Source organism: Lolium rigidum, chromosome 2 (assembly GCF_022539505.1).
Source record: "Lolium rigidum isolate FL_2022 chromosome 2, APGP_CSIRO_Lrig_0.1, whole genome shotgun sequence".
NCBI lineage: Eukaryota > Viridiplantae > Streptophyta > Magnoliopsida > Poales > Poaceae > Lolium > Lolium rigidum.
Genome location: NC_061509.1, coordinates 56,134,509 through 56,156,632, shown reverse-complemented (window position 1 = coordinate 56,156,632; position 22,124 = coordinate 56,134,509). Strand labels below are relative to the sequence as shown.

General features: G+C 44.0%; 2 protein-coding genes across 2 annotated transcripts; one reads left to right on the top strand and one right to left on the bottom strand.

The window, feature by feature from the left end:
* Positions 1-1,300: 1,300 nt before the first annotated feature.
* LOC124691771 (glyceraldehyde-3-phosphate dehydrogenase GAPCP1, chloroplastic-like) lies at positions 1,301-6,714 on the top strand. The gene is made up of 14 exons (XM_047225043.1): positions 1,301-1,414; positions 1,919-1,992; positions 2,095-2,153; positions 2,245-2,283; positions 2,481-2,581; positions 3,705-3,817; positions 4,259-4,358; positions 4,455-4,601; positions 4,748-4,808; positions 4,935-5,032; positions 5,109-5,251; positions 5,923-6,006; positions 6,097-6,186; positions 6,316-6,714. Exons 1-14 carry the CDS (start codon positions 1,337-1,339, stop codon positions 6,368-6,370), a joined length of 1,242 nt encoding a protein of 413 aa, XP_047080999.1. The 5' UTR covers positions 1,301-1,336; the 3' UTR covers positions 6,371-6,714.
* A 1,477-nt stretch (positions 6,715-8,191) lies between these two features.
* On the bottom strand, positions 8,192-9,312 carry LOC124686510 (senescence-specific cysteine protease SAG39-like). Its single transcript, XM_047220439.1, has 2 exons — positions 8,877-9,312; positions 8,192-8,778 (listed from the first exon to the last, which is right to left on the bottom strand). Exons 1-2 carry the CDS (start codon positions 9,310-9,312, stop codon positions 8,192-8,194), a joined length of 1,023 nt encoding a protein of 340 aa, XP_047076395.1.
* Between the last annotated feature and the right edge of the window lie 12,812 nt (positions 9,313-22,124).

The window sequence follows — 22,124 nt, the reverse complement described above, 5'->3', positions numbered from 1 at the left end:
ACACTCATCTAGTTTACCTTCTGAAGAAGTAAATTTTAAAATTATGGTAAAAAATATTGCACGTCCCATCATATCATGTGTACCAAGATATCATTGTGATTACTTGTTTAGAATTATGATGATCTATTTGATGTGGCTTCATTTGTGTGTGGATATGAAATCATCGCGGTCTACTAATAAAGAGGGTCCACGTGGTTAATGTTCATATGTTATATTTTTGTGATAAATTTAGGATATGGATTCTTGTAATATAATCCAATTTGTACGATACTTAATTAAGACGGCATATTTATTAGAATCAACTACAAATAATATCCTATATACTAAGACTAGCTAAAGTGGGCGGGTCTCATAGTAAGTACCATGCATTCCATGGATGCAAAAAAGCTAATGTGTATCACTATAACTAATGATGAGAGAGATCATGGTGGTATCATAGGAAGATATGGAGAACCGTATCTCAGCATGTAAAACTAAAAAATTAATGTCAAATAGATATTATACACAATCTTCATTGATATTCTACAAATACACAAGTATAATAAGATTATAATAATCGCATGATACCATATATTATAGAGATAATATCATACATTAATATCGTATGCATGATAGTGTTACATGGTACTACCAACTTTGACAAGCATATAAGACGAGTCTGATTTCGAATATATATATTTGTCTTCTGACCATAGTATGTCATTCAACATACAATAACTTTGCAATGAAAATTTCACTACATCCATATTGATTGGTTTATGAGTTTGCAGGTGTGATGCATGTAAAATGCGTACATGAACTTTATATTTTATTGCCATGTATTCCAACATATTTGTAATTATTAATATTTTTAATGAATACGGAGATTTTTTAAATAATCCTCTCTCCTTGGTTCTAACTCTGTCGGGCAGAAAAACCTTTTGTTAATATATGAATTTCTCTTGTCGCCTACCGTAGCGCTTAGACGAATGGCAATCGGCTTTCAGGAAAGACGAAATTCTTGTTGCGGGGAAACACAAACCAAAGTCGCTGAGGAGATCCTTGTGATTTTTCTATAATCAACACTGATGAATGAATGAGCAAAGCTTGAGAGCCACCAACCAAGAGATTCGGTGGAGGCCGGGGGTTGGTAGAGGCGAACCTCGTCCCCGTGTGCAGCTGCAAGAGCAAGGCCACCTTTGTTATGTTATAAAAACAAGCCTCGAGCCGCCACCTCCGTCCGTACCCAAAGGCCAAACCCCTCTTCCTCCTCTCCTCTCCTGCGGTCCCTCCCCACGCTCCTCTCTCCGGTCAAACCCTAGCGAGCGCGCCCGCCCGTCCGCCCCTCGCCTCCCAGATGGCGGCGCCCTCCGTCTCCATCCGCGCCTCCGCCTCCACCGTCGCCGGATCCCGCGCCGCCGCCGATCCCGCCAAGGTATCCGTTACCTGCCCGTACGCGCACTCTCTCTATGCATAAAGCCCCAGGTTCCGTTAACCACTGCTAGGGGCTCACGCCTCACGGGGCGCGGTTGGCGGATGTGCATTTCCGCGTCTCGGCTTATTGAGATTTCGCTCCCGTCGTAATTCGCTCGCAACTGCCGGCGAATTCAGCCATCTGGGCAGTTCCGACCTTCCATACAACCTTCGCAAATCGGTTTGCGTTTAAACGATGTTGTGTACGAGTTAGGTTCCCATGCTGCTGCCCAGCATCGATTCCACCGATTTTATCCACGGGGACCACATCAGCCCTGCGGAATTAAGTAGCAGATTGGTTTGTCTGTCACCTCACCTCTCAGTATGCGTTGCTGTAGCGCGCTGTTACTTTCAACTATGTTTGGAATCTGTCCTAGCGTTAGTTACATCGCCAGAATGAATCCATTCCCCCCTCTCCTATGCTGGATGCTATGCTAACTAATGCTGAACTTTTTCCGTGGCATAGGTGTCATGCGTGAGGAGCACGGGTTCAGCTCGTTTCGGCTGCAGCTTCCCCTCCATCGCGGCTTCCTCTTCGTCGTAAGCGCCTCTTTCTGATGCATAATTCTCACTGTCCTGCCAACTGTAATACTACCGGATTATTAGGACCTGCTGCATCTAATTATTGTGTACTGACTGAAGTGCCAGGAGCATCGAGCCACTTAGAGCGGTTGCTACACAGGCGCCCCCTGCCGTCCCACGTAAGTTGCTGGGCTCAGCAAACATGTCAGCTTGCGGTGGCATTCGATGATTTTTTTTTAAATATTTTCATCCTTTTGTTTTTCTCTGCAGAATATTCAACTGGGGAGAAGACCAAGGTTGGCATCAATGGTGAGCCTCCTGTGTACATAGTTGATGCAAAAGCTCTTGTAATCCTGATGAGATAGATTAATCCTTGCTGGTCACATTTTTTGTCCTGGATGCATATGCCGTGTGTTTTTTGTCTTCTGATACGACCAAATAAAATAGTTTAAGTATCGTCTTAGAAGGTCTTCGGAATGCAACCCTTATGCAATTTTTTACTGCAGGGTTTGGACGGATTGGGAGATTGGTCATGAGAATTGCAACCAGTAGAGATGACATTGAAGTCGTGGCTGTCAATGATCCTTTTGTTGATGCTAAGTACATGGTAAGGAAACAATGCAAACTGATGTGAATACCATATTTTTGCTATGAGATCTTCTACACCTGACATGCACAATTAAAGTGAACTCACGGTTTTGCAATAGTTACCACTACTTTGTATTGAGTTGCATGAAACCCTGTTGTACAGAATACAGGTGACATTTTTTTGTTTGTGTTTCTGTGTGCCTCGTGAGTTTCATGAGTACTTTTGTTAGATTAATAGAACTGTTAGGAGGAGATAATCGCCTCTCTCAGATAACTTGGCGCACAATAATTCATGGCACTGTGCACATGTCTTGCCAATCACCTCAAATGAAATCCTCGCTAGGCATGGGATAGAATAGTTCTCCTACAGATGCTTGTTAGTTTGTCTTGGTATGTCAATGAGTAGTAGTTGTTCGTGTCGCATATGCTTATTCACTGCCATTCATCATTCATGGTGCAAAAGCATTATATGACTCGCTCTTCCAAACCACTGCCTCCTACCTTCGCCCCCCCCCCCCCCATCCTCTTCATAGGTACCTAGGCAGAGGCAGGTGCCTCTTGAAACGGGAAAGGTCGGTGAGCATCGGTGCCATGAATGGTGTCAAATATTTTGCCACATGAACAGTTACTGTGTTCATTGATGTATATAGTACACACAAAATGTTAACAAGAAGCTATACGAGACCTATCCTATGACACACCTAGTGGGGGATTCTCTAAAGGCTGTTGGTGAAAACGGGTGCAAAGTAACTGTGTAGCAAGGTAGCCAGGAGAGATGAACGTTTTCTAATACAGCCCCATATTCCCATTTAGTTTGATCCAAAGTATCATTCCTGTTAATGCATTCACAATATAGTTCATGTGTTTTCACTTTCTTACACGCCGTATGCAACTTGTAACCTTTTCAGTCAATTTATAAATCTTGTTTATAATGCATTGTCCGGAGCACATGAGCTTGGATTAACCTAGGTGAAATAACAAGAACCGTGGGATGATCTGCTCGGAAACTTGACAAATTTAAATCTGCCATTATATTATTTCCTTCACTGTTGGAGCGAAAACTCCATCCTTGCATAGTTGCACGTGGTCTCGCATTTTGTTGTTCTTTTGTTCGGTCTGTACTTAAAATTTCCCTTTTCCAGGCGTATATGTTCAAGTATGACTCCACCCATGGCCCATTTAAAGGATCCATTAAGGTTGTGGATGATTCAACCCTGGAGATCAATGGGAAGAAAATCACAATCACAAGCAAAAGGTAATTATACCAGCATTGGGCGATTGTATGCCATATTATTGTGCATTTCATATAGATGGCGTGGTCGCTGTGTCACCTTGATACAATGACAAGCAAAGTGTCTTCAACTTTACATTGAGTATACTGGTTCAGAGTTTAGAACCCATTTTCGTGCACATGCATACATATGTACAATATCCATACCAGTGCATGTTTGCTGTATATACGAAGAGCATGTTTTTCTCACTTTCATTCTGATTTTTATATGTTGGTTATGACTACTTTCATTTCTGGGTTGTATATATGAAGATCATTTTCCTTTTCTCACTTTCATTCTGATTTTTATATGTTGGCTGTGACTGTACTTTCATTTCTGGGTTGTTATTTTGGCAGTTTTCTTCACATCCTTTGTTGGCTGCATGTTCACTGAATATTCTTTATCTTTCTTTCCTCTATTTCCAGAGACCCCGCAGATATTCCTTGGGGTAACTTTGGAGCTGAATATGTTGTTGAATCTTCTGGTGTTTTTACGACGATCGAGAAAGCATCAGTACACTTGAAGGTCTGTATAAAGTTTCTTTCGTATTACCATCTAATCAGCAGAAAAAAGCCTTTTGTAATGAACATGATGTTGATACTTTTGCTAACTTATTTGTAGGGTGGTGCTAAGAAGGTGGTGATATCTGCTCCATCTGCAGATGCTCCCATGTTTGTAGTTGGTGTAAATGAGATGAGCTACGATCCCAAGATGAATGTTGTTTCTAATGCAAGCTGTACCACCAACTGCCTTGCTCCTCTTGCCAAGGTTACTTTCACATTTCATTATCCTGCTGATTTCCTTGACTAGTATCTACTTTCTGCCAGACTAACTGCACGATACATTCACAATTAACTGCTCTGCTGTTAATCTATCTTGCCATACTCATGATGCTCATCAACCATTATATGCAGGTTGTTCATGAAGAATTTGGCATTCTTGAAGGTCTCATGACAACTGTTCACGCTACCACAGGTTTTCTTTCTGTTCTTTGAAACCTGTCAGTTGTCACAGATGGGAGTTTGGTGGTTTTGCAGTCTGTGTGGAGTATGTGTTGCTTTGAAATTACATGCCATAACAAGCTTGTTCTTCTGTGTCCAGCCACCCAAAAGACTGTTGATGGTCCTTCAATGAAAGATTGGAGAGGCGGACGTGGTGCTGGCCAAAACATAATTCCTAGCTCTACTGGGGCAGCAAAGGTAGTTTGAGATGAACCCATATCATGTCTCTATTAAGATTTTCATTGTTGACTGACTGATCTTACTTTCATGGCAGGCTGTTGGGAAAGTCCTCCCTGAGCTAAATGGAAAGCTTACTGGCATGGCTTTCCGAGTTCCAACACCAAATGTCTCTGTGGTCGACTTGACCTGCCGGCTTGAGAAAAGTGCCTCATATGATGATGTGAAAGCAGCCATCAAGTATGTAGAACCATCTCATTTCTCATGCACATTTCATCATTACCTGTTCGAATCTTTACATTTCACTCTCAGCTTGACTTGTCTTGTTGAGCAACCCACTTATGTATCAGTAAGTGATATAATAGTTACCAGTATAAGGTTAACACAATGCTTGCAGCCCTTCTGAGCAAACTGTAAGATGCAGAGCCGTATGATGAATACTTGAACTTCCCAGGAAGGAGGAAGTGATGAGAAAATATGTTAAAAATACTGTCCAGTTTGTTGCACTCTTTAGGTTGTGTTGTCAGTGAAAATAACAACCCAATTGTTGGTTGTCACTAAAAATAATAACCTAACTGCTGGCTAGCTAAGGATTATGTAATTAGTATGCTGCCGTCATGCATAATCTAACAGTTCTACAGTGTTGATGTCACTGTATGTAACACTGCTTTCTCTATAATTAGTATTAGCTTCTCCTGTCGTCATGTATAATCTAACAATTGTACAGTATCGAGGCCACCATATGTAACACTGCTTTCACTATAATTTAGCTAGCTAAGGATTATGTGTTAGTAATTAGTATTTGCTTCTCCTGTTGTCATGCATAATCTAACAATTGTACAGTGTCGATGTTACCATATGTAACACTGCTTTCACTATAATTGGGCTTACCCATATGCCCGATGTTTCAGGGCGGCATCAGAGGGTGCACTGAAAGGCATTCTCGGCTACACAGATGAGGATGTGGTATCCAATGATTTTGTTGGTGATACAAGGTAAGAATTTACTCGACTAACATATACTAGTAACATAGTTTTCGTTGTGCTGGATGTTACCAGAAAATCATTGTCTCCTTGGGTCCTCAGGTCAAGCATATTTGATGCTAATGCCGGCATGGGACTGAGTTCTTCCTTCATGAAGCTCGTGTCGTGGTATGACAACGAGTGGGGCTACAGGTGAGCATCTCTCATCGCATCAAGAGTTCTTTTCCCCCTTTTCTGATCTTCAGTTAACCACTTATAGAAAAAAAGATCTTCAGTTAACCCTATATATTAACTTGCTTTCGTTTTCTTTTTTCGCTTCAGCAACCGAGTTCTGGATCTGATAGCCCACATGGCTCTTGTCACTGCCAAGCACTGATCAGTCCTTTAATAGTATAGTAGTCTGTGAAGGCTGCAGTTTTGACGGTTGTTTTCTGTTCCATATTTATTAGCCTTTTTGTGGCTTTGAAAACAAGAAGAGATGCCTACTCGGATCCATGACTTGTTTGTAGCAGGAGACGAAGAAAATGTACCGTAGCGTTTTGAGCCCGTGGAGGGAATTGTTGAGTGAATCTCCTATATGTCGGTGATATGATCTGTTGCTTAAAGAAGCAAAAAATAAGTGTACGATTTTTTCATATTATTTCACAACTTCAGATGGATTTGTACCAAGTTCGAAAAAACAGGATCATATCTACCAGTTTCCAAATATGATCTTCTGTCTACCTGGAATACCGACCTTCATCTCTGTTTTTCCTGTCCTGCTATTGTTCCATGCAAAAGCTGGCAAGCTGGTTTTCACTTCCCGTTCAAATTGTTCTTCTGTTACACTTGTTGTTATGGCTGTAACGTGGATTATTCTGTAAGACTGCAACACCAGTGATGTTCCTTTTGTGGTGCATCGGAGTTTGCATGTAGTTCTTTGATTTATTGCAGTACGTGCTTTCTCAATACATTATTATTTGCTTTTGCCATGGCGGATTATCTTGCTGTGACGATCGTGTCTTTTGCTTGACTGCTGGCATGTCTCCTGGAGTTGTTGCTGCCAGTGTGGCCCAGGGACACAGGACCAGGCTGAACTCATGGTTGCTTTCTTGTTGCGTACCCTCTTCCTATTTGTTGTAGCCGTGCATTGATCTTTTAGGTTTGTTGTTTTCCTCTTTGTTATTTTGAATTGATTTTTGCCACAGATGTCCTTGCTGTTATATCTGATTTGGATTGTCAAGACTTTCTTACTTGTGTGCAGTCGGGTTCATCTTGAGTCTGTCTTGCGTTGCGTGTGTCGGAGGTGCTGGTGGATAGCCATGAGTTCTTAGTTCGACTTGGCTCTTTAGGCAGCCGACTTCAGGAATCTGTGGAGGGTACCAAGTAGTGCTTTGGAGGTGGAACACTGCCTTTGACAGCGACCTTTCCTCTTTCATAGGGGTAGGTCTTTTCGGTTTTAGTCTTTTTGGTTTTTTAGTCTCGGTCTTTTGGGTTCGCTTTTTGGTCATCGGTATTTCTGCCCACTTAAACTCTTTGACATAGTGCAATTACCTGTCGGGCGCCATGCCACAAAGCACAAAAGGAGAAGGTGGACTATTTCTGAGGCATGGGTGCAGATGAATAAATCACGAGAAAACCAACGATGTCACCCCCACTTGTACCTGGACTGACTACTAGACCCACCTGATGGAATCCAACAACAAATTTAAAAGGTAAAATCTGGCACAACTTTTGCTAAATGATGTAAGCAGTATGCGAACTTGCTAAATGGGGGTAACTAGTGCCAAAATGATGAAATAGAACTTAATTCACTCTTTTTTTATGATCACAATTACTAGCTATATATATATGATCTATCTTTCCATTGGGTATGCAATATGCTAGCTTCGAAATAATGCTTCTGATAACACAAGATATTTCTAGAGTTCCTTATGTATACTTGAAGTTGCTGAGGTAATAACATCTTGTTTTTTCAATTTACATCCAACAATACCATTCTTTTTAAAATTTCTTAGCTATGGCAAACATATTATTAATTCAACATAGTTGCATAGTAGTTATGACTCACGAGTGTGTAACAAGTGTAGATACATAATATGTATTTGCATAACACTATATACAAGCATATACATATGGACATACAATAGCAGAACAAGGTACATGTATTTATTCAATCTTGTGTATGTGTGTGAAGATGTGGAATTTCAAGGTCTATTTAAGCTGTGGGGTACGAGGGCTCCATGGCAAGGCCGCACATACCCTTCTTGTCACTAATGTCCTTCTCCATTCTTAAAAATCCATTCTCACCCCATGTTGTGCCCCAAGAATTCTTCATCAACCAATACTTTGTACCATCACTTGTGGTACCATAACCGATGGCTGCAATCCCATGATCCAACTCAGTACCACAGGAACCGGTCATCACACCACCGGAGTAGAATTGGAATGTCATGTCGCCTCCGTCCACTGCAACTGACACGGGTTGGCTTGCCACTGCCTTCATTAGGGCACCCTCATCATTGGTAGGCACATCCTCATAGCTCTTAATTGTTGCAGCACTGCTTGATCCGCTCTTGCACTTGCCGTCAGCTGCTGAATATGGATAGCTGGACTCCTTAGTGAGGCCTCCATTCTTGATAATGAACTTGAATGCATCGTCCATGAGACCGCCCTCGCAGCCCTGGTCCTCACCGTGGACATCACAATCCACCAATTCTTGCTCTGAGAGTGAGATAAGAGTGCCGGTACTTATCTTGACAATGCCCTCAGTTGCAGCAACAGCAGAAAAAGCCCAGCAACAACCTGCAAATGATTTTATTGCGGCATAAGCAATCACACACACTATTTTGATGTAAAAGATTCATATGCATGTAATTAACTTATAGCCTAAATGTACTTACCACACTGGCCTTGATCCTTGACGGGAGTGACCGCGCCCTTTGTCCTCCAGTCCACCATGGTCGGGAGTGCATCCAGGCTCATATTCTCGTACCTGAACCTTGTAGGAACCTTCAACTTGTTGTTTGCAATAAACCCCTTGTTGGTCTTGGTTGCCCTAAACTCATCATTGCTAAGGTCTGCGAATTGGTTTGTGCTGAGCCAGAACTTGTGGCCTGCAGCATTGAACGAGTCGATGAATCGAGCATTAGCCTTGAATATCTCAAACCTCTGTGACTTCTCCGCAGCATCCTTGTACACGCGACCATACTGCGCCATCCAACTCTCGTGCCTTGCCACCATGGACAAGTCATCGTTCAGCTCTCGAGCTGCAAGGACAGAGCTAAAGAAGCAGAGACAGCCAAGGATGGCAAGTAACGAAGCCCTGGGGATGGCCATGTTTAATTAGGCCCTCTATAGAATTGCTTGCGACCTGCAGTAGTGAGTACGCTTTTGTTTGCATTGTTCAATGGAACTAGGTGATATATATACTACTCAGTACTCACATATGCCTGTATTATTTGTTTAAGTAGGAAAGGTACGGTGCGTGCACGAAGCTGTGCTGTGTGAAAAGGGGCTCCTGCGTAACCGTGAAGGAGTATTTCATCTCCTGTGTAGAACATGATTAATTATTGTGCATGAGACGTGCAGTTGCTGTAACTGTGAGAACAACCCCTTGTTTACGCAGGAGTTAACACCTTCAGTATCTCCTTCAGATGACAGGGCAGTACCGGAGATTCCAAGGAAACACAGCTAGTACTTGTTTGGAGTAATTTGCACAAAAGCTGACCCCTCCCTCTTGTATACAGATAGGAATTAAGCTGGACTCAAGAATGAGAGACAGCCACCGACTTGCTCAGGTGTATCTGAATATTCAGCTATTGTTGATATGGATATCCAGGCCTGGTACACTAGGACAGCCATTGATACGAGGATTAAGTCTAAGGTTGTACCATTATTATTATATCGTAGTATTGTTATTAGGGAATAATGTAGCCAGGTCATGTGGTGGGCCAAATTAGGGTTTTTAGTGTGTCTGTTGGGATTGGGCCTGTCCAACCCAACTAGGGCTAGGCCCATAAGTGGGCGCCCCAGCCCAATAGGGGCTGGCCGGTCACCCTCCCCCTCATATAAGGAGGTGGGGCGGCTAGGGTTAGGGTTAGACTAGTTTTTGATTAAGATCATGTAGAACCTTGAGTTCCAATTATCACCGTTCCTATGGGATCGGCGTGTGTGACGGCGTCTCAGACGTTCGTCCAGTTATCTATCAATAAAGGTGTGAGAGTTCTTGAATCTGTCAAGGGTGATCATGCGTGCGAGAAGGTCCTCGAATTGTCGAGGGTTATCGAGCTTGGCGTGTCTATTCTGCAAGAGGTTCGACGTTCTTCGTCGAGTTGCTCGCCGGATTGGTGTTCCCATCTTCAGGTTGCGTGTATTGCACATGTGGTTGGGAGATTTATCGGATCCTATGGATCAAGGAGGTGCACCGTGAAAGATCGGGCCAATAATCCGCATCATCTTGGTATCAGAGCGCTAGGTTGATCACGGTGCAATTTGATTGTTGCTTGCTGTTGTTTTTCTCGATTTGGAGCGGATACCATTGGGTAATCTGTCGCCAAACTGTTGGTGAAGATCGAGGAAATCTTCGTTCAAGCGGAGGAGGTGGTGGTAGCAAGGAAGAGGAAGGAGTAGTGCTGCAGAATCTCTGCCACGACAGGAGTTCGTCAGAATTCTTTGCCGCGGCAGGAAAGATCGCGAGGAAGAAGAAGATTTCCGTCAGGAGACCGGCACTGCCGGCCTTGACACCCCGGCACTGCCGGCCTCGACACCCCGGCACTGCCGGCCTTCCCAAAATTTTGACAGTTTTCTCTGCCGCGGCAGGATTTCTTCCAGTTTCTCTGCCGCGACAGGAATTTTCTGCCGTGAGTCTGTTTTTGGCTGTTTCCTGCTGCTGTTGCTTGTTCGTCGTGGAGGGAAAATTTTGTTTTTCAAGGAAGAAGACATTGGTGTTTTAGAAGAGTGCATACTCAGGTGTTTTCAGCTTATTTGGATCTAAGGCGGACATGAATTTGTTCTGTTTGTTTTGGGTGATATGTATGGTGCGCTTCAGTTGCATTTGGAAGGATGCTTGTGTCCTCAATCAGGTTGATGGCGTCGAAGACCAAAGGGGCGCCAAGGTCAAGTCAAGCTAGTCGAGAGGGAGGATGAGGTGTGGAAGACTGGCGAGGCTTGAGGATGAAGATCGGCGATGTTCTTATCTGACGTCACCCTTTTTCTAGCAGACCCTCACGCGTTGGGGACAACGCTTCTTGAAGAAGGGGAGGATGATATGGATATCCAGGCCTGGTACACTAGGACAACCATTGATACGAGGATTAAGTCTAAGGTTATACCATTATTATTATATCGTAGTATTGTTATTAGGGAATAATGTAGCCAGGTCATGTGGTGGGCCAAATTAGGGTTTTTAGTGTGTCTGTTGGGATTGGGCCTGTCCAACCCAACTAGGGCTAGGCCCATAAGTGGGCGCCCCAGCCCAATAGGGGCTGGCCGGCCATCCTCCCCCTCATATAAGGAGGTGGGGTGGCTAGGGTTAGGGTTAGACCAGTTTTTGATTAAGATCATGTATAACCTTGAGTTCCAATTATCACCGTTCCTATGGGATCGGCGTGTGTGACGGCGTCTCGGACGTTCGTCCAGTTATCTATCAATAAAGGTGTGAGAGTTCTTGAATCTGTCAAGGGTGATCATGCGTGCGAGAAGGTCCTCGAATTGTCGAGGGTTATCGAGCTTGGTGTGTCTATTCTGCAAGAGGTTCGGCGTTCTTCGTCGAGTTGCTCGCCGGATTGGCGTTCCCCATCTTCAGGTTGCGTGTATTGCACATGTGGTTGGGAGATTTATCGGATCCTATGGATCAAGGAGGTGCACCGTGAAAGATCGGGCCAAGTCCCCGCATCAATTGTTTTATGCAAGTAATTTCCTTCACTACTCCATGTTGCTAGAAAAGCTGTATTTTAGATTATTTTCAAATAGTGAGTTATAGTTTTCTGTACTGGTGATGTTCTTATAGAGAGCAGCATCAGGATCACTGTATGAGCATCTGAAAAAAAATAGTGACCGATCACACACAGAAGAAACAGCCGTTAATACGAACGGCGTGTCAGAAGACTTGCATCACTGGAAAGTGTGTATGTCGTGGTACAATGGCAAACCCAGAGTCTCTAGCTGTGCTGTTCTTTTGGTAGAAGCAAATTTTAAAAATATATTTTTATCTGCTAGAAGCCTTGATTTGTCTTCAAGAGTATTCCAAGGCATTTTGTCATTGCTACTCATAAGATGCATGTAAGTGCTGCCACGCTAGAAAATACGGTCATCTTACCAGAAAAAAAACCCGCCAGCATGCATGGGCATATGATATTTTAGTTTTACCTTTTTTTACATGCTCAGAATATGGACATGAGAATTAACTATTCATTGGATGGTTAGCACGGAGATTATTACCCATCCCCTAGAAATCAAACATCACATGTGACCTTCGAGAAATGTGTCTCGCTAATGTGGATTGCTATTTCAATGAGAGTAGATGTTTCGATCAATATCGAGTGACTTTGATTCTTATGATTCCAGTTTTTGATAGTTGTCATGTGAGTGTGGTGGTGCGTGTGTATGCGTCTTTGTACTCGGTTTCTCAAAGTAAAATTATAGTATTAGAAATATGTAACAACCTTTTCGATATTATCAACTATCAGGGGAGTAGTATTGCATATCCAATATTTTAGTACTCACCAACATATTTTGACGAATTCGTCACTACCCATGGGTAGAACATATCTCCCGCGCCTTTTGTTGGTTTTTCTCTTTTTAATTAAGCATGTGTTTTGTGTGTGCCCACAAAAATCACGGCCCAACATCCCCAACGGATAAATTGTCTGCAGCCTCTCCGTTTAGATCCATTTTGACCTTAAATTTAGGTCTGATTTACGGCAAGACATACACTATCTACGGCCACACTCTGTCCACCCTTGGCCCGCACTTCAGCATCCCACTGCCCTCCCACCTAGCGTAGCTGATCATTTCAACGCTAGTGCGTTGTGCCGCTCTCTTCCGCCCGCACCGTCTCTGTCCTCATTCTTTGTGACCGGTGTTGATGTACATCAGCGGCGGTCGCCACCACCGCGGTGTGAATACGATGGAGCCGATGCACTAAGAACGACAATGAGGTTGGCGGCTCTTCGTCGGGTTCCCATTGACGTGGTTTCTTTAGCTTCCTTGTAGTTATGCCTTCGCGGACGAAGCCGGCACAGGAGTAGCGCAACAACACCATCTGCACCGACAAGGCACGCCAATACTGGGCTGGCTACACCTTGGTGCCGGAAGACGTGCGCTAGAGCAAGGTGGGTTGGGTTGAGCCCCACCCCCCTCCACTGTCTCATGCATCGGCCGGCGAGGCGGCATCCCAGATGGAGGTAGGGCCATCACCGAAAGCCAGCCAAGACCGTGCCGCCCATGCTCACCAAGACCGAGTCTGATGACTCGGAGCAGTAGTAGTAGAAAAAATATATAAGCTTATAACGTAGTAAAAAATATCATTTTTTATATGCAATGTGTTTCGGAAATGAAGGAGTAGCATTTCGTCATCAGCCATGAACCTTTGTATCTTGGGAAGGAAGGACTAACATTTTGGGAAAAGAAAGAAGTAGTACTCCCTCCGTCCTTGAGTGTAAGACATATTTCCAAAAACTATTTGTCCCATAACTCCCACCTCTAAGGCATAATTTTATTTAATGAGGGAGAGAAAGACGTTGCATGCACCAATGAGGGAGAGAAAGAGAATGCATGCACCAATGAGGGAGAGAAAGGGCTGCATGCACCAATAAGAGAGAGAAAATGAGACCCAATCAGCTAGTACATTGGACCAAGATATTCAAAAATTGTGACTTACAAACTAGGACGGAGGGAGTACTAATTTTTGCCGGAGGTACTGCCCCGTTCTAATGGATAAGGCCTATATTATTTTTGCAAAGTCAAAGTTTGACCAAGTTTTTACTACAATCATTAACATGCAAAATACAAAATCATGATATCTATTAAATATATTTTCACATGATATCTATTAAATATCATAGTTATTGATAGATTTTTCTAAAAGTTTGATCAAACATTATTTGGGTTGAATTTTGGAAAAGATATAAGGCTTATATATTGGAATGGATGGTGTATTTAATACTCCCTCTGTCCGAGCGGGAAAGAGCAGGTACCAATTAACACATGATTACCACTTCCTCCGTCCGAAAATAAGTGACTTGGAGTACTCCCTCGAGTCAGATTTATAGGTCATGCATGTATTCCTAGATTGACAATTTAACTATAAACTAACTGGGGCACCATGGTGCCTGGGCACCACGAATCATAGAAGGAAACCTGCACAACAAATTGAGAAGTGATTTGTCTCTGCTTCTGATAATTGGAAAGTGCATTATTCTCTCTCCTGTTGATATTTGGAAAGTGACTTTCTCTCCTTTATACACCTATGATGCAATCTGGCACCCATGATGTAATTGTACGGCCATGATGTATGGTGCCTGGGCACCATGGTGCCCTAATTGAGCTTCCTATATATATACATCAAAAGACATATGATTATAAACTTCAGATGTTATACATTCAAGTATTGATAAAAAAATTGTTTCATAAAATTTAAATTATATTGATAAAATTAACACCTAGAAATACACAGAAGATCCACTACTATATACGCAACCAGAGGGAGGAGTATTAATGCCTACCAAAATTACTCAAAATTAATTCGTTACCAAATTAATGCGTTATTTGGATATGCATCCAAGAATGCGTATGCAGTAATACCATACAAATCAACTCCGCTGTCCTATATATGGCTATATAGGAGTATCCTGGCCAACAAACACCTCCTAAATTGTACCCCAATACAACAAACGAACCAACCAACATCTCAAGTGCAAGACATGGCCTACAAGATCGCCGTCGCATCTATATTGATATTGGCGTTTCTCGTATCTTGCGGTAAGCGCGAAAATACATTGTTGTGCTAATAATTTGTATGTACATCTACCCTGCTATGAGCACTTCTGATATCTCCTTTTTGTTTGTGCAGATGGCCAGTACTGCCAGACGGCTCCCGATCCCAGCTGCCCCAGCCGCGAGGCGTGCGTCGCGCGATGCAGAGCTGCCGGCAACACCGGCGGGTACTGCGAAATCAAGGGCGACGGCCACGTGGGGGACTGCAATTGCTGCAACATACCACCACCGCCAGCCGGCAAAGCTGCTCCCCGTGGAGCAAAATCATTTACCTGAAGGTCTGATTTAGCAGGACAGACGCCGCCTAAAAAATAATAGTACTCCGTGCTATTGGTTTCATCGATTCAACTGTACCCGTTGATTTATGTTAGGCATGGTTTTGCCTTGTTAAGTACTAGATCATTGACCAAAGATTAGGCCAGCAACATGTGAGTTAAGCGAAAAGATTCATACCAAATTTAATTTTTGAACTTCTATTTATCACCCTTGCTATGAGGTATAACCCGATTGCATATGGGGACTTCAGTTTCTCCGCTTAAATTTTAGAATTTTATTTTATTACACCTCCACGAATGTCACGAGGCCAACATCACACCACCTCTCCTCGACAACCAACAATGCAGCGGTGTAGATCAGGCCACTTCCCCACCCCCCGCCGAAGATGCTCAACGGCTGCTGTTCCACCACACTCTCCTTTGGCCTGCACACCTCCAACGACATGAAGGACAACGTGGGTTTGATTGCCTCCGGACTTTGTGCGCCCAAGGGAGCGAAGCAAGGCGGGCCGAATTATTCGGTTATCTGGAGTGTCGATGGACAAAGTGTTTGTTTGTGTCGAATGTGTTTCATTTTGTTTTGAATTTGTTTGTGTCAAATGTGTGTTTCATTTGTTTTCAATTTATTTGTATGTGTTTTATCTATTGATGCATATATGTGGGAGAAACGTGTTTGTGATGCCCTATTTTAGGGCATCTGAAAAACTGCAGTCGACCGGCGTGCCTTATTTTAGTGCATCTAGAAATGTTGCAGCCGGCCACGTGCCCAAAAATTGCTATTTGGTGCCAAAAAGTAAAAAAAAAAAGGTTCCATATTATTCGACGTCAGTTGGAGATGCTATTAGCGTCTAGCTACACATGAGGAGGAATTCCTGGCGTCATTGGGACATTTTTCGTAACACTGTGACAAGGTAGTCCGAGGAATGATTGCGGTGGCGAGCTAGGGTTTGATTGCCTCCCGACTTGGTGCACCTAGGGGGAGCGGAGCAAGGTGGAGCGAAGGGTTTTTAATTTCTCCAATTTGCACATGCTGCAATTCATCCTGTTGCATGCTTATAAATGTTGTTGCCTTAGAAATCATCTCACTGTGAAAACGGATTCCAAATAGAAGTGTTGCTCCAGTCGTTAGAAACTAAGATGTTGTTCTAAAACATTGACCAACAGGGAAAGATTCTCTCCCTTAACTATACGTTGTTAAATAGATGATGAGACCCCTCCAGCAGCGGATTTATACGCGCTAGATAACACCCCGTTTAATTCGATCCCCTTGGAACTCGGATCCGGTGAGCTGACTGCGCACTCGCAAGCCTTGCCACTCGGTTCTCAAAATGAGACCGACAAGGACTAACCCCTGTTGGTTTTGCTTATAGAAGAAACAACCATGAGCACCATGGGGAGTTCGAGGACTCGAACCCTAAACCCTAGTCCGGGGACTCGAACCCTAGCGAGTAGGATGCGCACTCGCTGCCACTACCAATTGTCGACGCCCGGTTCTTCTACAGATGAATTGCTACGGAAACTCGGAAAGAGACTTACGGGATTACTTGCAAGTTTCCAATTGGTTCTAATCCTCTCACCTCTCCTCGGTCTGTAATCCAACTGAATTTCTCCATGTCCTCCCATGATGGCATGATCATGCATTACTAGGCATATTTATTTTTCGGTTTCTTTCCTTTCACATGTTCCACGTATGGTAGGAATAACGCAACAATATTTTCCATAGTATCAATTTGGTAGTACTTGTCAAATTGAACGTGTTATTGTCCAGCCCAAACGTTGAAGGAACTGATCGTATCAAATTATCATCAATGCTGATCGTATCTGCAGATTGCATGCCGGATTTCTTCCATTACGCAAATCAGTATTTGAAGCCATATATAAACACATGCCTAACCAACACCTCAAAGCAAACCAACACGAAGCATATAATCGCCATGTCCTCAAAGATCATCATAGCCGTGGTCGCGTGCATGCTGATGTTGGCACTCCTCGTGCCCTCTGGTAAGCTAGCTCCCCATTAGCGAGACTGTTCTTTATATGGACGTGCTTGCGATTTGAACACGTAGATTTATCACTGTTGTGGAATTTCTGACACCATATAAACATGCCTCCTCCGTTTATAAAAAAATATCGTAGATTTATCAAAATTTAGATATATTTGTACACTAAATAGTGTCGACATACCTCCGATTTTAGAGAAAAATCTAAGACATCTTTTCATACACACATAGGGTGTACATATATAGATAGATATTGAAATTCTAGATACTTCTTTTTGGGATAAACACTCTGCCTTGTGTTATGGCTTCACAAAATCTGCTATTTCGATTGCATGAATAGATGCGACGGGCGGCGACGATCTGATTAGATGCGACGAGGAGTGCGACAAGGGGTGCAGAGCAATAAACTGCAAGAGCGGGCGCTGCGACGTCGAACTGGGCGGCCAGTGCACCTGCTCTACCTGCAGGCACCCTCCCGTCCACCCGCCTCCGGCAGCTGCAGCTGCAGCAGGACCTCGGAACCTCGGCTCTCCGCGCGCTTGAATTTAGGGTGTATATGTGGCAGGACACGCATGCGCATGTCTGGAGGATTTGTTGTGCGCGACAAGGTTTTGCAGACGATAGTATGGTTTCTGTCGGATAATACAGTTTGGTGAATCAAAGAGCTGATTAAATCTTCATATTTATCAACACATAGTTACATGTGATTTTCATCAGGGTGTTTTCTGGAAATTTACTTTTGATCTTGGGTGCATATCCTTCTTTCACTGAAAAAATATATACTCCGTATAAAGAAATTTGAAGCAAAGTTTCGCACATACATCTCGACATTATGTTTGTGCATGCAAGTTTCATGGAAAACCCAAAAAATTGTGGCTTCTGTAAAAAAAGGAAAATTAATATCTCGTGAAGACTTTTTTTGGCACCAAAATTTTATCCTTTTACATGTGACAAAAAGAAAACCGGTTTTTTTGTGAAACAACTATACGAGCATGTATAATATCGAGATGTATGTGTGCCATTGTTTGTCGAAATATTATGACATTTTAAATGATTTTTAACCCATTTTAGAAACTAGGAGAATATGCCCCGAGTGTCAAAACGCTTGTTCGTATATACACTTTTTTTAAGGCTGATCAGTGGGTATCACCACTGTGGAATTTTATTATTTTTCAAAGTTTATAAATAAAATACAAAAAGAAATTTGCTAGAGAATAGCAACCGAGTAGGCCATAAGCCCAAAAGGAGAGAAAATAAAACCCTCTATATATTTGAATCTTTCAATCCAAACTTTGAGTTCATTATAAGACTTCCTAGAAGCCTTATGTAAAAAAGAGCTAGCTCATCCTTAAATTGCTTCCAGCATTTGTAGAGACTTGGGGGATACCCTTAAAATAAAATAATGTCTCGTTATCTGGATCAATACCACATATCTCTCACACTGTCGACTCCCGACTCCAGTGTCGCCTCTCTCTGGCGGCCCGGGAGACCCAAACCCTAGCCGCCGCCGGGCGGCCGCCCTCATCTACCCCACCGCTGCTGCCGCTAGCTGGGTCCGCGGTGGCGGCGGACCTCGTTCCCAAAGGGGATGGGGGCCTCCGGCTGTCCCTCGCGGTGGCGGAGTACTGGATCCCGGGGTGGCGGCCTCGATCGGTGGTGGCGGGTGAGGCTTGAGACTTCCTCGGCTGCGCGGCGCGGAGAAGATCAAGCCAAGGTGGCGTTGCTCCGACGGTCTGGTGGCTTCGGCCTGGACGACTTCATGGTGCTGCGGCGGCTTGGTGGTGGCGGCTCTCCTCCCTTGGTGGTGGCGCGCGTCGGCAATGGCCGGTGCGCCGGTCTCCCGAGGTGCTGCACGACCGTGGGTGGTGGGCTGATCTGGGTGGTGTGCCATGCCGGCGGTGGAGGGAGGGGTGGGGGCGGGCTACAGTGGGAAACACTAGGTCCTCTTCTCCTCGCCTCTCGGCGGCCGGCGGTGGAGGTCTGGCTCTCGGCTGTGGCGAGGCCCAAGCGTGTGCGGTGTCTCCGAACTACGCGATCTGCGCTTGGTGTCTCCGGCGGCAACCTTGGCCGGCCTGGGATGGTCGCCGGCGTGGGGGCGCGACCTGAATAAAGGCGGCGGTCCTAGGATTCCAATTTGTGTCAAGATGATGATCTGCCAGAGCTGTGTCCCCTTTGATCTGGCTAGAGTGACGGGTTCCGGGAGGCGCCGTCGGCGATCTTCCATGGGCGATTCATGCCTGGAGACTGCTGGATCGGGTGGGACTCGGTCGTGCGCACCCATGTTTTACTCGGGCCGTTTGGTTTCAGATGGAGCGCTTCGAAGCTCTGCTGGCTGTTAATATCATGGGGCATGTTCTCGTTCCATGGTGGTGACAGAGAATGTCATAAAGGCCGAGATCTGAGGACTAGCAATGGAGGATCCGTTCTTTGGGACGAGGAGGAGTTGGCTTGGTGTTTCATGACTTGAAGCAGGGGCATGCAAGTGGGGGCGACTGCATAGGAGAAGACCAAAGTTTTATCTTTCAGGGTGAAAATCCAAGGCCTGGTCTTAATTGGTTGTGCCTGTCAATGGCCTTGTTGAAGGCATTGTTTTGAGAGTGAGGACCTTCTTCAGGGTGAAAACCCAGATCTTTGATCGGGCGACGACATCGCTTGTGCATTGTTCCCTTCTTGGAGGCGCTTTTGAAGAAGTTAGACTTATGTGCTGTCTTGGTGGTGTTAGTGTTGTTGTTTCAATGATTAAACTATCGTAGCGGGACTTTTTTCTGTAATTCTTTTTTTTTTGCTGTGTGCATCCGTAAGGCCGCTAGGACAATGCGTTGTTGCAGAGGCTGGGTGTAATTGGTATCTCCGATATTAATATATCTTTTTTGTCGAAAAATCTGGATCGACCAAGTAGTAGGCATGATCAACTCCATGAAAAAAGGCGCATGCTGAGCTAACTTGAGGCTATCTACCACTCGGAATATCAGTCTGTTGTGGAGGAGATGGTGTTGAAGAGGGACAAAGGTATTGCCAGCACATGCTAGCAAATGGGCAGTGAAAGAACATGTGATTTCTAGTTTTGAACTCATCTTGCCCACACATAATGCATGAATAATCATCCATGAAGATTTTTTTTTTCTTTGCAACATGGCTCTTGTATTTAGATGATTATGTATAAGGAGCCAGAAGAAAACCCTATGCTTCTACTGGCAACATCCTTGCCACATTCACTTCAAAGCCGACGCTGTTCCGCCAGAGTTCATAAGAGAACTATAAACATTTGAAACCTTCCAAAGACAGATCAATCGTCATAACCATTGCCAGGCACTAAATCCAACAACAGAGCTTGAAAAGGCTGAAACTGTGGCATTGCCTCTTCAGATAGTCGCAAATGAAGCTAGCCAATAGTCTACCGAGGATTTGGGTAAGGCTGACCCCAAGTTGATGCAGACTAACGCTCGAACCACCTCAGGTCGGTTGGTACTGAAATCTAATTTTATTGAAAACACTTGGACTATATTTTTTAAATTCAAATCTAATTTAAATTACTTACATTTTATTTAGAAATTTCAAATTGGAGCCTGAAATACTAAATAACCTCTGAAAAATCCAAAATTTCGTGAAGCCTCGAAATTTCTTTTTCCTAGAAAAAAATCCCTCCCACAAGGTGGGTTTGGTGAAACCCTAAACTGGCGCCACTCCCACTCCACGTCTTAGGAATGTACCATGGTGAAGAAGGCATGTCTTCTTTTAGCACTCCATGTCACATAGAGAAGGCAAAAAAAATAAAGTGGTACAATGCATTATCACTTATTGTCATCTCTATTAATAAATGAAAACCAATTAAATTTTAGTATGAAATTGTGTTGGTAAGGAAAGGCACATGGTACAAATTACAATGCATAAAATAAGCTTCTCTTATTTTCTAAGAGATCGTTCATTAGGTAAGGAAATGCGAACTTTTTTTGTTACCTCCTAAACAAATATCCGACGTGACAATCTTAAGGGAAGGCTATCGGCACTGATTGTGCATGCCCTATCGGCACTGGTTGTGCATGCCCTCATATAGTGTGGGATGGGGAGAGTATATATGGTTAAATATGAAAGGTGTTAAAATATGCCCCAAACTGACTACCATGTAAAAACAAGAAATGCATAATGCCACCTACACATTCACCACAGCTCCATCATCAGCAGCAACATGTAACATAAAAAATGACCAAATCAAGATTATTACCTACCCACCAGGCCTCCACCATTATCCAGCTCATGATCGACAACAGTGTATGCAGCTTAATTGTTTTTCACAAATATCTTAAATCGAAGATGAATCAATCCTATAAATAGGCCTTCTTCTCCATACCTCCCCACACCTCAAATCAGCCCAAGTCTTAGCAATGGCGGCTCGCATGATCACAGCAGCAACAATGGCGACGGTCGTCGCGTTGGTCCTCCTCGCGTCTTCCACCGGTAAGCACCTGCATGCAAAACACACGAGGAATAGCATCGGTTCTCTTACATGGCTTGATCGGTGTGCCCTTGTGGTTGGAACAGGCGGAGAAGGGGTCATATGCGGCTCGCATCCCTGCGCCCCCTGCCCGGTGCCGGACATCTGCGCCGGCAGCAGCAACGACAAATGCGCCGCCTGGTGCGTCAGCGAGAAGTTCGACACGGGGGCCTGCTACGGCGACCCGAAGCAGCTGCTCATCTGCGTGTGTGAGAGGCCATGCCCGGTGACCGGGGGAGGCGCACGGCGCAGCAAGATTAGGTGATCTGGTTTCTGGTTGAGGAAATCAGATGGTACAAGAAATACAAAGAATTGCGACCGATACCATGGTGGACCTTTTTTTTTTTGTAATGAGATGTTTCAAAACAAAACTGAAAGGAAGGTGTG

Excerpts from the sequence above, each read along its gene's own strand:
- LOC124691771 (XM_047225043.1), top strand. The coding sequence starts at position 1,337 with ATGGCGGCGCCCTCCGTCTCCATCCGCGCCTCCGCCTCCACCGTCGCC. Across the intron at positions 1,993-2,094 it reads ATCGCGGCTTCCTCTTCGTC|TGCCAGGAGCATCGAGCCAC; the intron begins GTAAGCGCCTCT and ends TACTGACTGAAG. Across the intron at positions 2,154-2,244 it reads GGCGCCCCCTGCCGTCCCAC|AATATTCAACTGGGGAGAAG; the intron begins GTAAGTTGCTGG and ends TTTTCTCTGCAG.
- LOC124686510 (XM_047220439.1), bottom strand. The coding sequence starts at position 9,312 with ATGGCCATCCCCAGGGCTTCGTTACTTGCCATCCTTGGCTGTCTCTGC. Across the intron at positions 8,779-8,876 it reads CAAGGATCAAGGCCAGTGTG|GTTGTTGCTGGGCTTTTTCT; the intron begins GTAAGTACATTT and ends AATCATTTGCAG.